Source organism: Macrobrachium nipponense, chromosome 27 (genome assembly GCF_015104395.2).
Source record: "Macrobrachium nipponense isolate FS-2020 chromosome 27, ASM1510439v2, whole genome shotgun sequence".
NCBI lineage: Eukaryota > Metazoa > Arthropoda > Malacostraca > Decapoda > Palaemonidae > Macrobrachium > Macrobrachium nipponense.
In genome coordinates, this window is record NC_087216.1 from 16,019,550 (window position 1) to 16,034,368 (window position 14,819).

The window sequence follows — 14,819 nt, forward strand, 5'->3', positions numbered from 1 at the left end:
AGGCTTGCTTTATCAGCATTTCAAGCCACTTTAATGTGTGTGTGTGTATATATATATACACACACATGTAGATAAATTCTTCCATTAAAACAGGATATGTCTCGAGTAAAAAAGGCCCATTAAAACACTCGGGTTTAAAGATAAGGACTATATTTCGGTGGACTAGCTTCCACCCTTATCAAGCAGTAAATGACAGGAGTGGGTGGGTGATATGCCCTTAGATGATGCCTGGGGTCACTGCTAAGCCGACATTGGTTCTGTTAATTGTCTTAATCGGCTTCATCGTTGCCTTAAGGAAGATCTTGTCTATATGGTCACAGTCGTAGGCTCCATTGGAAAGGTTGATCCTATTACTATCTTGCTGTTTTATCAGTGAAGATTCTACCATCTGACATTTGTATCAACAGCTGCTCTTGTATAAAATTCGGGACAAGTTCTAGTACACGGTATGGTTTGTGTTATTTATATGATGGAAAATTGCCGCGATCACTATAGGGGATTTCATAAGCACCTATGTCTGTGGAAACTGGTTTCTGCTGAAGTTTGATTAATGATTTCCCCAGTGAAGATGAATGGGTTGGAAGGTCCTTAGGTTTGTGTGATCTCTCGTAAATTATCCACGTGAGTGATTATTACTTTTTTTGTGTATTTTTTTTTCTGTGGGTTTGTAAACAATGCTCTTTGCTTCATGTATGGCTTTTTCTATTATATGCTTGGAGTACTTTAACAAGTTAAGTTTATATATATATATTAGACAAAGGTAAAAATATATTCTACAGTTTTATCTGGTAAAACTGGTTCTTCAACAAAACTTGAGTACCAGTGATGATGGAAAAATTGGAGCACAAGTCAAGTCCCACCAATGGCAAGTTACTGATGACCATCCTGTACAATGCCAAACTGATTAGTAAAGATAACCAGGTTAATATAATTATGACTGAGTTTCTCTTACCACTATTCCAGGTTCATGAGACAAGTTCTCTCTGGTGCACATATTCCATGAATTCCTTGGGGGACCGAGTCTTCATCTAAGGCCTTTCTTCACGATTTTCAAGGAATTCCCTTGGTCAGTCTTGTCACTCACAATCACAACTTTCCTAGTTATTGTAATTGCTGCACTGCCCTTTTCATAATGTTAAAACCATCTTAATCTCTGAGGTTTAAATCTATTCCCAGCATCTTGACATCAGATCCCTAGGCAACTTCCTCCCTTGTAATATCTTCACAATGCACTCCAACCATGAAGTCTTGCATTTTTTGGTCAGTATCTTCCAACAATCTTTCATTCTTGTTGCAAGTGTACATATATCCACTGAGTACAGAAATACAAAGACAGGAAGATTAAAGAACAAACACTTCGTCTTCATTGTTTTTATTGTTTCATGTTTTATAAATAAATAATATATTTTCAAGATATATTTCATATGCTTAGAATGGATGGCTATACAAATAAATTAACTGTGCATACTGTATTAATCAAATGCTATTCAACAAACATTCAAAAACCAATAAATTTCAATAACTTGGTCTCATGCAAACAAAAGGGGTATTCATTAACCTATATCATGACTAGCATGAAGTGTAAACAAAATTAAACTTAAAAATGCTTAACTCGCAATTTACGTAATTTTATCATGGGGATAAACATGAATCACATTTCCCCGCAGTTGGAAAAACAAATCAGTTTTACGATACTATTACCTCACCATTTATTTCCAAGAATTATCACACAAATAAAAGGAATTTCTACTGTACTTTCAGTTTAACAAAAAGTACTTGTAATCATGACACAGATACAGTATATTTGCCATTATAGATACTGAATATTCTATGAGATTCAGAATGAAAATGGTACACATACAGTTTGTGACAACTGATTTTGTTTTTGGAGTATAAACAGTTCATTTCCCATAGAGGGTGAAAACCTCCAACTTATAATGCTACATTCTCCCATCAAAAGTACCAAAGTGTTCTTTTGGTTGAAAAATAATTAAGAAACAGTAACACAGGATTGGACAAAATGCCTTTGCAGATTCTCAAAAACTTTGGGCCTAATACAGCGAAGTTTAACCATGCTACCTAAAGTAAGCAAATAACTAGGCTACCACTTCTTTCCTAGCTAAAAGTAGTATAAACACAAGCAAATAAAAAACAGATATTACTGCCAAATGCTTTTAAAGAAATAATAAATTCAGCAATATACTGATAGGGGAACTTTATGAAATTTTCTGAACAATAGTATTTGCAAATCATAATGCTGTCAAGCTGTTTAAAAGTACTAATAGCAATAAAATTCAATTATCTCCAGCTCTTTAGCATCACATGACTGATCCTGATAAGTTTTTAATATATATTTCTATCATCATACATCTGTTAATGATGTTTATTATTCTTTCATCAACATCAAAATACTTTTTTAAATGTACATACTCTAAAGACTTACCCATGTCCAAAATACCTTAATTAAAAATATGTTAACAGAAAATATGCCTGAGTGCTATAAATATTGATGTAAACTTAGGAAGCTATCATGTGGTCATTTGCAACAATCTTAACGATATAAAACTAAAGTCAATTAATGAAGCAATCACTTAAGATACCTTCAAGACACTAAAATCATCCTATTCAAGAAAATGCTCAACCTCCTTGGTCACCTCAATGGCTGCCTTCCTCAAAGCCCTTTCTTTCACTTTCCAGTGACATAAAGGGAAAAAAAAAAAACTTAATGAAATTGCCATCAAAGCACAGAATCCTTCTAGTCCCCTTAAACACACTATGACAGCCAAATGCAATATACTGTGATACACTTGTGGTCACACATTCCAAGCCTACATCCAAAAAACTGTATGGGGTCGCCATATTTTTGTAATGAAGATGATAACACAACAAACAGAATTGGATCTTTTCAAAACACTGTTCCAAGAAATTCAACTCTTAGAGGAACCTTAACAAATAAACAAGGGACTGATATTGACAAATACAAAAAGTGGACCATATATTCACCCCACCCCAAAAAGAAGGTTAGCATGTATACAGAGCATCGAGTGAAACAAACTGTATTCATAAAATATAACTTACTTTATCTATTACACGATACAAAATATACAATCATTGCTATTAAAAATAAAAAAAATTTACTCAAAAGTATTTTAGCTCAAAATATCCAATAAATAAATAAAGTTTTTGAACACGTTTATAGCAATCATACTTGCTGTGTGCATATATAGTATACTAGGATTAAGTACAATAAAGTACTAATGATTTATTCAAGGCCTTCAATCTGCGAGACTACAGCTGCAGCTGCTTGATTTGGGCATGCACTTATGATGTGTGGTTGTAGTGCAAACAATAACCAATGTTCTGCTGCTGTAATTATATAAGTATATTAACCAATAGGATTATGAATCGGATAATTCACAATTCCACTGAAAGTCTAAACAGAAAATTACTGAATGTAGAGCCCAGCCATAATTATTTGTCCATAAACTGGACAAAATATATAAAACACAAGACACACTTTTCAAATAAACATTCATCAAGTAAACATGTAGAGTACTTGACAATGGCTGATTTAAACCTAATGACCAATTTTAAATAGTTTAACCAGATAAGTTAAGGCCCTAACTCTTGTCATAAGTCTCATGAAACAAAGTAATAGTCAAGAAATGCTAATGAAATTTCTTTCATCTTGTATCCAAATTATTTCAACTATGCTGGCTATGGTCATAGCCTGTTAACCAGCATATACCAGAGTTATATACCAGGTACTTGAAAAATATGGATATATGAACCTCATATGTGAATTTAATTAGAAAATCATGATTCTTATTATAAGTCAGTTTAATTCATAATACAAACTCTAATATCAAATTAATAAGAATGTTTAATACTGATTACAGAATACAGGCTAGTCTTTCTACTAGATGCACTTGCAAACAATAGCACTAACAATTAGAACTCATCATAACATCTGACTTTACATATTAACAGCCATATCACTGTACCATCATACTAAAACCAAAAGAGAATAAGTTCCTAATAAAAACAAAATTAAAGAGTAATTTTCATGTCTCATTTTACTTCAACTATAACATTTGGAGTGCTAAAGAACAGGCAAGCAAAGTAGTAATCATGCTAAGTGAGATGACCTGCCTCACTTGGCATGCTGTTTTAACTTATCACTCTGGAAAGCTGACAGCAGCATATGTGTATAAGTGAACATCAATTAGAAGGGGTGGAAAGATGGTACATACTACAAATAGATATGATTTGTTCAGCACTTAACAAAATTTATTTACACATTTTTATGCCCGCAAATTTCTTACCTCATGTATGCCAACTCAGTATTTGTTAAAAGTTCCACGTCTCATTTCAACGATTGGCAATGTTGTAAAGTTGGGATTAAGTACTTGAAGCTTAATTATATCCATGGTACCTCCAGAACTGCTCATGTATATTGAAAAGATGACTCAGACTTACTCATCATAAAATTAAGAAGAAACCACCAAAGACCGATTTATGTTTGCATCACTATGTTCAAGAAAGACATATACTAGTATGATTATAAAGATAACTATTCTTCCACCTACCTTCAACAGCTTTCCTCACTGTGTCCATTTTGTGAGGTATGACATCTTTTGTAATAGATTGCAACCACAATTATTTATTACAATACCTTGAGTAACAAAAAACATTGCTCTTCAATAAGACCTATAAAGATAATCCTGACTTAGTGCAAAGTAACCTATACAAAAATATTTACTTGATCTACAACTAAGTTGCATGTTCCAATAGTTGTGGCACCCCTTTCAAAGCTCACAGATAATCTCTTGGTTGCATCTGTGTACAGTTAATAATCACAGTCTCTGTATAGTACTTATCATTCTCAATCATATCAGTCCTGATCTCAACCCTGTCTCACACTTCTAACTATGCAAATCCAGACCCTGTTAGCCTATCTTTGGCCTTAGTTTCCTTCCCAGTCAAGTTGATCAAAACTGACATTTTTCTGCATCAGTTTTGTGTATTTCAATCTTAACAGCTTGACTGTAAATCTGGTCTCCTCTCTTTTAGTTATATTGTTTTTGAACATTTGAACATAATCCATGAAGTCTCCCACTTGGACAAGTTGATCTCAGCTGTATACACTGTGCCTGCGAATCCAGTCCTCTCTCTTTTGTCTCTATTGCTCTTGAACACAAATTCTGCCTTTTTCACTTTGGTTAAGGTGGATTTGATTATGATGGTTCTGACTGTGGTTCTTGTCTCATTATGGTCATGTATCAGTCACATTACATAGCTCCATATGTGATTAATGTCCATCTGAATGCTCCTTAATAGATGACGACAAATTCTCACTTCAGAATGTTTCTGAAGGGAATTCTTTGGCAAGCAACTTCAAGTGTTCTCATTATCATCTCTTGGGCCTCTGATGCTGTCCTTGCTTTTCATATAGTATATAAATCCATTGTTTTTAATATCACAGCCCTAAAATTTTATAGCATCTCTAATTTGATGGAATCTGGATTAGAGCAACCAGAGACTACAAGCTGACCAGTTTTTCTAACTGGGCAAGGAAACCTGAAAAGGATTCTCCATGGATAGGCCAACTTGGAAGGTGTTCTTCAACAAACTGGAATGCAAATACTAGTCCCCTCAAAAATTTGCCTCTAGCTCCTACTCTCACAGTTAACAAGGAAGTCAGACAGAATACTCCGGCCATGAGCTACATATATGCAAAGCAGTTGCTTCCTTGAAATCAAAAACATTAGAAATAATGTAATTAGAAACTCTCATAGGGCTGACATGAAGGGTTTGCTATCAAAAAATACATCAGAACATTTATAATTACTACAAGTCCATAAAATCAGATATAATATTAAATTACAATAAACTAGTTAACAAAATAAGAACTAAAACTATAAAAACAAAAGTTAGTTCAACAATTTAACCAGATCACTAAGCCAAAATATCTTTACTCTCAAAAGGGTCATACAAATGCTTTGTTCTTATACTTCCAAAATTTACAGAAAAAGATGGATACTCATACATAAGAAGTAAAGCGTTCAACAAAATTTAAATACAGTGTTGCACTAAACTCACAAAAGCACAAAGTATCTAAACACTCAAATGTTAATCACTACGTGAAGATAATTGTAACCGGAAAGTACTTGGCTAACTTTTATTCATGACATCAAAATAATGTGGAAAAGACTGAAGAGCAATGCAAACCAAACGCAAAGTGAAGTCAGTGCAGTAAGTAAGGCAAAGATTTCCCAGAGAAGCAGGAGTTGTTAGTGAAAGCACTCCTCCACTTGTAAAAAAAAATCTGTCCCTGGCTTTACAAAACTAATGCATATTACAGTAAGTAAAATGGGAGTTTTTTTTAACTGTAAAATCTAACAGGGTTAACATACAACTCATCTTCATCTGGAATAAACAAAGCCCAAACTTCCTTACATAAAAACAAAAGTGGTCACAGTTTAAAACGTGAAATTTCAAGATAAAAATGAACAGACTACAGAACAGGACAAATTAAGGATATTTCAGCAACAATACAGATAAGTAAGGATTTGAATAGCACATGCCAAAACCAAAAGATTAATTTTTTTAATATCGTATGAACGACATTAAACAATGTAAACTAAATGAAAATGATTGACTGGATGTTTAAAAAAGAGGTATAGTAAAGTGAAAGTTTTCAATAAATAAGTGAAGCATAATGAGACAAAGTTGCTGAGTAAAGTAAACACAATCATTACGAAACATTTGATCTTGTTCAAGGGTGAGAATGGCATTGATATGTACATTTGCCAACACAATATTCTATTCTACCAAGTCTTCCATTTCCTGACAATTACTCAATCTACCAAAATATCAATAAAAATGAATGGTAAGATTGTTTCCATAGTCAGTCCAGTTGCTGGTAGCATGAGAAAATATGAAATTGGCCACATGACAGAAACTGAAAAATATTGCACATGTACTGCTGAAGCTTATCAGTACAGCTCATAGATCCTAATTCATGGAAAACAAATTGTTCATAAATACTTTCAAAAAGCATGAAGCTTTAGAGAAGCAAAATGCTAAACCAATACTAACAAAATTCTAAAGCAAAATGATATTTGTATATGTAGTAAGTTGTTACTTTAAGCAATACTGATAAAACATTTTAACACTTGAATAAAGACAGACGTTGATGAATGTCTTCTCCCTGTGAGTTTTATATTAAAGCTTGGACAGAAGAAATAACATCAATGTAGTTTATAAACAAAACTGTATAGTACTATAGTATATGAATTACATACTATAGACTTGCATCATGATTTTCATAGAACAAGTCACTGAATTATTTTTTGGACCCATTATGTTTTTACTTGGAAATAATACATGCTTAATATGTCCTACCAATACATGCATTAAGACAAGATTAAGACGACAGAATTATTTGCCATTAAAAATTAATTTTGCTTTGGAATGTCTCTTGTCTTTCATACTTTACTGGAATGTTGATTTCAAATATACTGTATCTTGGTCACAAACAAATTACCAGTGCATAAACTATCAAACTATTTTCAATAACTTTCTGCAGAAACCTGTATATCTATTTCCCCCTACAAATCAAACCTAACATAACAGACAATGCACCAGGTTAATGACAACTTAAAAGCAACCTGCTATTATGCTAATATCTCACAATTTCAAAATATAAACTTCAAATGTTATAAAAATGCTAAGGTTATCTCAGCACAGTTTCAGCACATCAACAAAATATTAAACAAAATATTATCCTTGGAAAAAAAAGATATTGCATTAGCTGCCATCAGACAATACAATCTTTCTGTTAACAGTAACAAGAGATATTTTTATGGCAGTTTTACACATTAACATTTCTTGGCATCTTTTAGAAGAATCTTGCCAGCAGGCTTTGCACCTAGCAGTCAATATTTTCCCTATGTTGGTGCAAAATTGAAGCCATGCATGCTTGGTAAGACAAAGAATCTCAAGTCCATGCCTGTGAGACTTTAATTTTACTGAAGATGTTGGCCACTTTGTGCAAAGGTTTGAGGCAAGATACAAAACAAAGCCAGGAAACATGTTTAAGTGACACTGCCTTATCTGAACTTCAGTCACACTGTATCTCCTTGCATACTTTAGGAGCTTTTTGAAAATCCAAACGATGGTGTTTGTATTGCCTGAATTTTCTTGGAATAAAACCCAACTACTTTAAAAATACTGCTTAAACTTCCATAAAAATCTTACACAGCCACTTTATTCGCAATAAAATATTGAAACAATTATACTTTATTATATGCTTTACATTCAATACTGCCCTGCTAAAAGAAAGTGCTTTGTACAAAGAACATCTGGTATATGAGCATTACTATAAGGCAAAGTTTAATACATATACTCAATTTAATGAATTACCAATCTGAAGTTTAGACATTACCCGGGACTCCTTGAAACTGTATAATGATTTACCTTAGTGTATTACAAACAGGAGTGTAAAGGAAGTTAACTATAAAAGGAAAGTAGTTTTCATTGCACAATACAGAATACATATTATAAATTACTTCCTAAATATTTTAACTATGCCATCAATCATCACATGGGTTACTGAGGTTTTAGCACTTGATTGAGAGAGGTACCAGCAGTAATGGACTTTCAGTGATTGTAGAATCTAGCCACCTACGATGCATGTATATAATGCTTACTAAAGTATTTCCCTTGAGTTTTTAAGTAGCATATGCTAAACAATGACAATAACTCTTTCACCAAGGCAGATTCTAAATACGTAACAACAATACAGAAATAAAAAATGATTGAACATGGAGAAGGTGGCCAAACAGCTGTTGTCTGAGTCGTAAACACTCGACTCCTATTAAAGTAAAGCTCTTGAACTGTAAGAGTGAATTTACATGTGAAGAAATAATGCTTCATCCATGCTTTAAAATAGTATCATGAAACCCAGTCATATGATTAAATAATTTCAAGTTATAAATAATTCTTGTCTACATATTCACTGCAAAAAAAAACCTTAGCTATCACATATGGTGAAGGAATATCTGACTTTTCTCAGTCATTTCAACAAAACAATGGTTACAATATGTATATTATTGCAAAAAATGATTTCTTATATTACTTACTAATAACAACACCAGTAGTTGCCTTAACAATACTGGCATTCTGCAGTAAAAAATTGGCTTTATGTTTATCAAAAACTTATTATGCCCAGGTAAGATTACCCAGCATCACCTTTACACTGGGTGCTTATAAACTGTCAATTCATGCCAAACAGTTCTTTGGGGGTATGTAGTATGTACTAGTATATGACACCAATGTCATAATAAATGAATTTTTCACTTATTCTGATTTCCTTCCATTTTTTTTGCAGAATTACATGAAAAGTTGTATGTTTGATAATATTATTTGATACATTATTCCTGTATATATTCTTTTTACAACTTCTTGGAATACAGTAAAGAAATATACTGAGCACATGAGTTTCTTATTTGGTACAGTTCAGAATTAAACATTGTGATTTATTATGCGGTGATTTCAGTTTTACATTTAAACTGTCAGTCATAACAGGTTTGAAAAAGTTGTTAACAATACCTTACAAATGCAACCCAAAAAACTGTTTACCACAAAGAAAACATAAGCATCCCACATTCATAAAAACTCCTATACTCTTTTAAAATATACGGTATCCTAATTATCATGATAAAAATGCTGTGAACAATATTTAACACCCTTTAATTCTATATTAAAACCAGATATGTTTCTGCCACCTCAGTAAAAAAATTTATGAAAAGTAGCTATAAGTATAGATAATTAGCAGATTAGCCTAACAAGAGCAAAGGAAAACATTGTAGAATTGTTTCAATATCACACAATTGTCAAGGACCTATTATGATTGGAGATTTACATAAAATAGTCTTCCACTCCAGCTACAGTAGAGATTTAGAGCTTTATCATCTATATATCTATGGAAGAAAAACACCACAGGCTACTTACTCCTGGAATCATTTCTTGTTGAATATACAGCACGATGCCATACTACCATTATTAACGACCTAATTTAGAAAAAGGATTTATGCCACGTTTTAATGAACCAAATCTAGTACCACCTGTCATTCTCAAGTCTGAATCATCTTCTTCAGGGCTTTGTAATGAATCCTCTACTTTCTCGATCTCCTGTCGACTCCTGTCTGATTCTCGACGGCTTCTTTCAACTTCACGTCTGTTTTCTTCTAACGTAAAATCTTCAAAGCTCATGTTGGAGATTCCCGCTGACTCAAAACTTGAATTTTTTTCTGGCTTCTTTTCAGTTTTCTCAACTTTCTTGTCAGGTTTATCATGTTTTTTACCTTTTTTACTGATTTTTTCCTTTTTCAAGTGCCCAAATTGTTTTACTGGAAGAACCATCATATTTTCTTCTTCAAATTCTTCACTTATATTCTTATATTTCAATCTGTCTTTACTTCTGTCTCTGTGCTTTGGTTTTCTGCTTGCCATCGCAACACCATCATCACTAGAAGTATCCGAATCGGACAATTTCTGATGGGTTGTTCTGGGTTTACGGAAACTAGGGGGAGTTGATTTTCTAAGAGATTTTGGAGCCTTGAAATCTCCAAAAAATTTATCATGACCACCTTCCTTTGCCATTTGAGCCATCTGAGCTTGAAACACAGAATTCATATTGGCAGGTAAAGTCTGACTCTTACCACAAGAACTCTGAAATGGTCTCTGGTGATGACCAATAACAGGTTTAAAAGGCACAGCACCAAACAAGTCTGCATCATCTACTTCAGTTGAATATGTCTCTCTACTTGCAGACATTGGCTGAATTTTCAGTGAGCGTGGTGTGGATGTGTGTACAGGAATATGGGCATTAACATCTACTGGTTGGGTATAATATGCAGACTGGGTATTATTTGAAAATTGTGCAATGCTTCCATTCACTGTTGTTTGATTCATGGAAGAAAATTCTTTGGTATCAACTGGTGTAGCTGATGACATAGTTACATCACTAAATGGAGTTGAACCAAAAAGATCTGTATTTTGCAAAGAAGGAGAACTTACTGATCCCACTACTGAGGTTGGTGTAATGGAATCTATACTATGGGACATAAGACCTTGATTTGGTTGCTGAGCAATATTTTGTTGATTAGAGGGGTGATTTTGTTCATTAATGCAAGAACTTGATGACTGAAGTGTGGGATCAACTGCATCAGTAGGCAAAACAACTTGTTCATCACCAATGAAAGGATTGACAAAAGGATTTTTTGTAGGAACAGGATTAACAACAGCAGGTGTATCATAGGAAGCTAAGACTGAATAAGGCCCTGGAATATTTTCATAATGATGATACCTAGGAGCTACTACCCCATTTTCAGTTGTACTATTGCTTGGATTGATAACAACATTTTCATATATAGGATACTCCTCGCTTGGAGACTCTTCGTATATAATGTCAGCTTGTACAGGCAATCTAATCGGTTCAACAACTTGCTCTAATACTTCAGGACTGCTCATGTGTGCTGGTGCTGGGGATGTGTTAGCCATAGGTGGTGTTACAAGTTGACTTGATGCTTCTAATGGAGAAACAGTGTTGCTGGAAGGTTGACTTCTACTATGGAATACTTTTTTATTGAATTTTTTTAAGGAGGTTTTGAAAGGTGCTAAAGCAAATACATCTTCATCTGCACAATGTTCTCTTTGTTTATAAGATTCATCTAAAGAAGTTTTCCTGAAAGGTCTAGGGACTTGAAAAATACTTGACCGGAGAGGGGCTTGATCCTGCTGGTGTACTGGTTGATGCTCACTTTGGTGATCATTATCCTCCTCTGATAACTTACCTTCTTCTTCACCAGAATCTAATTCATCATCTTGAAGCAAGGGTTTTTCACCATACTCATGACCTAACAACCTATCAGGAGGGCACTTTCTGTTTTCTTGCTCTTGGAGAGCTTTTGCACGAGCTCTCATAGCTGCTCTGCTTGGCTTTGGGCCACGACGAACCAACTGGGTTGGATCACATCCCTCTACTCTTGCATCATCTTCATGTGTTGTTACACTTTCACATTCAGCATGATAGACGGATGAACTTATAGTTTCTGATATATCACCCCTGTCACAGTTATCATAATCATATTCATCATTAATTCTTGCTTTTAAATCACTCGCTGACCCAATGGAATCATCATCCGAAACACTGCAAATAAAAACCCCATCAGGTTTACCACCTTCTGCATCTTTTTCTTTGGAATGGTGGCGATGGCTTTTATGAGTTTTTTCTTTACGGCGTCTTCGGTAGTGACCCTCTAGTGCTTTCCTTGCTTGTACCTGGGGTACAGACTGTTTTTGGCTTTCTCTGGGTTGGCTGATGACTCCATCATCTCCTTCCTCTTCACTCTCTTCATCGTGAGCATTTTGTAACTTCTCATATTTGGATCTGCGAGAATAAAAAATGTTTTCCTTCACTGCCATTTCATATTAAAAATGTTTTACAGCTGAAATAATTTAGTGGCTTCTTTAAACTACTTTATAGTACAATAACAATAGTTCTAATTATAACATACAGCTGAAGTTAGTAAATGTAAAACACAGTACACTTTATATAAAACAAAATACAAACAAGATGGTTGGTTGTACATAGTATTTATAGTCTCCCTTGCAAACCAACATGCACATCAATGTATATTCTGTACAGCCTTACCATGATCTCATTTTTAACTTTCAGATTAACCACAATTACCTGTCCTCAAGGGGAGGTCGTGTAAAAAGTACTGCTGAGTGACCACCAGAAGCTTGCTCAGCAGCATTTCCTTGGGAGTCTTGGGAACAATGAGATGATGCACTTGAATGCCTCTCTCTTTCTCCAAGACCTGGAATCAGTTCCCTGGAAGAGTCTGGAGGAAAGATTGCACTTAAATACCTAAACACAGGACACTCTATACATGGACACAATGGATTATGCATATCATAAAAGAAAGAAGTACAGTAAAATGCAAGAATAAGCATGAACACAGTATCAAGCGTTATCAGTAGACATTTAATTATATATAAAACAGGAGAACTGCCATAAAATTCTGAAAAAAAATCAGAACGTCATTGTTTATGGCTGAATTTCTGTCAAACAGCACAAATCAGCTGTGTATACTTAAATTTTTTTTGTATAAAATGCATTCAGATGATGCATCTTCTACAAATTCCATTTAAAAATGATAATGGCACCTCTTCCTGAATAATTGTGTTACAGAATAAACTGAAACTGTCCACTATGAAAATTAGGAAATGAACAGCAGGACAAGAAAATGTGTCAACAAAATACAGAAAAATGAAGGCTGAAAATATTGGCCTTATATCCTCCAAACATAAGGTAAAAATGAAAATTGTAAGGTTAAATTTTTCATACATTGCATTAACTGTACATACTAACTGAATTTGCAAAACTTCATGCAATGATTGCCAATATAAGATGGCAATATCAAATTCCATGCACATTACCTAATTCTTCAGTAATTTTTACAATATGTATAAAATTATACAAGAACAATGCTAAATATACGTAAATCCAAACATATCACTGCAGTTTGTTTTACAAGACTGGTACAATGGTTGATCATTTTCATTCATAATGATACACTGATTATGCATGCTTCTGTGAAGAGACAGAGAAATGTATATAATCTACAGTATTAAATTAATTTCTCTGAAAAATCAAAGAAAACTGAATGATGCTACAAATCACAGCAAAATATTTTCTTTTATAAGAATCAGTAGTAAAAGTAGAGATTTATCTTATGCCTACAAATCCATTATGGACAAAAAATGCTTAGAAATACCACACAATTTATTCAAAGACAGACCATGACCTTATCTCTTCCTTCCTCCTTAGCAATATTGTTACCTGTGATTTACTTTCTATCTGGTTTTCCTGAGAGTTCACCTTTCATATCTATGATGATTTTTCTACATTTCTAAGGCAATGATACAAGGAACCTCCTTCATGATACTCTGTTTTTACACAAATTTTTCATAAACCTCACCAACGCACAAACCAGATAAAACGCTTGCAAACATAGCACTACTAATGTCTGGTTTCAGTGTACACATACAGTTACCAATGAGACAGATAACAGTTTTCTAAAAAGTGTTCAATAGTGATATCAGACAACTATTAAAAGTGGGAAGAGATTAAACTGAGTGATTTATGAAGCCTCTGTTAGGTATGGTATGGTGCCATAACTCTATTATTGGCACCTTATGGGGCCGAAAACTGAAACTTGGCCTGTTATGGCATCGTAAATCGCCAATTTTATGGCGCTGGACAAGCACCATATAACCGGACTGCTATTAACCGAGGCTGCCGTTAACTGGGGATTACCGTACGTATTATTCACGCTTGAATGACACACAAGTAAAATTTGAATTAGTATTCATTTGGATTACATTTGTACAGACATTCACTGTTGAAAAATAATGACTTTCCTTACTGAAAACTAGAATCCATCATACAACTGTAGAAACAAAGTTGTACTCTCTCACCCGTTCTTATTTAAATTTATGCAGTTCATCAATATATCTTTCATTTTTCCAATATCAGTTAAGCCTTCACATGAAGTTATATGGGGAATCTTTGTTGTTAATGATAACCACTTACAAAACTTAGCTTCATCCCTGCTGAATGAGTGAAATACTTCCCGATTTGGTTGGCAGGCAAGGTTTGATCATCTTCACAAAACTGTAGTATTTCACTCATTTAGCAGGGATGAAGCTAAGTTTTGTGAGTGGTTATCAATAACAACAAATAT

The 14,819-nt window shown here is 33.9% G+C and overlaps 2 protein-coding genes across 4 annotated transcripts in view; one reads left to right on the top strand and one right to left on the bottom strand.

The window, feature by feature from the left end:
- The window catches only part of LOC135200511 (calponin homology domain-containing protein DDB_G0272472-like), a 63,793-nt gene extending 58,240 nt beyond the window's left edge, over positions 1 to 5,553 (top strand). Inside the window, 1 exon segment of the mRNA XM_064229161.1 lies at positions 5,341 to 5,553. Within this exon segment, the coding sequence (XP_064085231.1) occupies positions 5,341 to 5,553 (213 nt within the window).
- The window catches only part of LOC135200861 (uncharacterized), a 167,942-nt gene continuing 156,337 nt past the window's right edge, over positions 3,215 to 14,819 (bottom strand). For all 3 annotated transcript variants that reach the window (XM_064229569.1, XM_064229568.1, XM_064229567.1), the window contains 2 exons: positions 12,761 to 12,914; positions 3,215 to 12,457 (listed from right to left, as the gene is read on the bottom strand). In XM_064229569.1, coding sequence (XP_064085639.1) covers positions 10,069 to 12,457; positions 12,761 to 12,914 — 2,543 coding nt within the window. In that variant the 3' untranslated portion in view covers positions 3,215 to 10,068. The remainder of the gene's footprint in view (positions 12,458 to 12,760; positions 12,915 to 14,819) is intronic.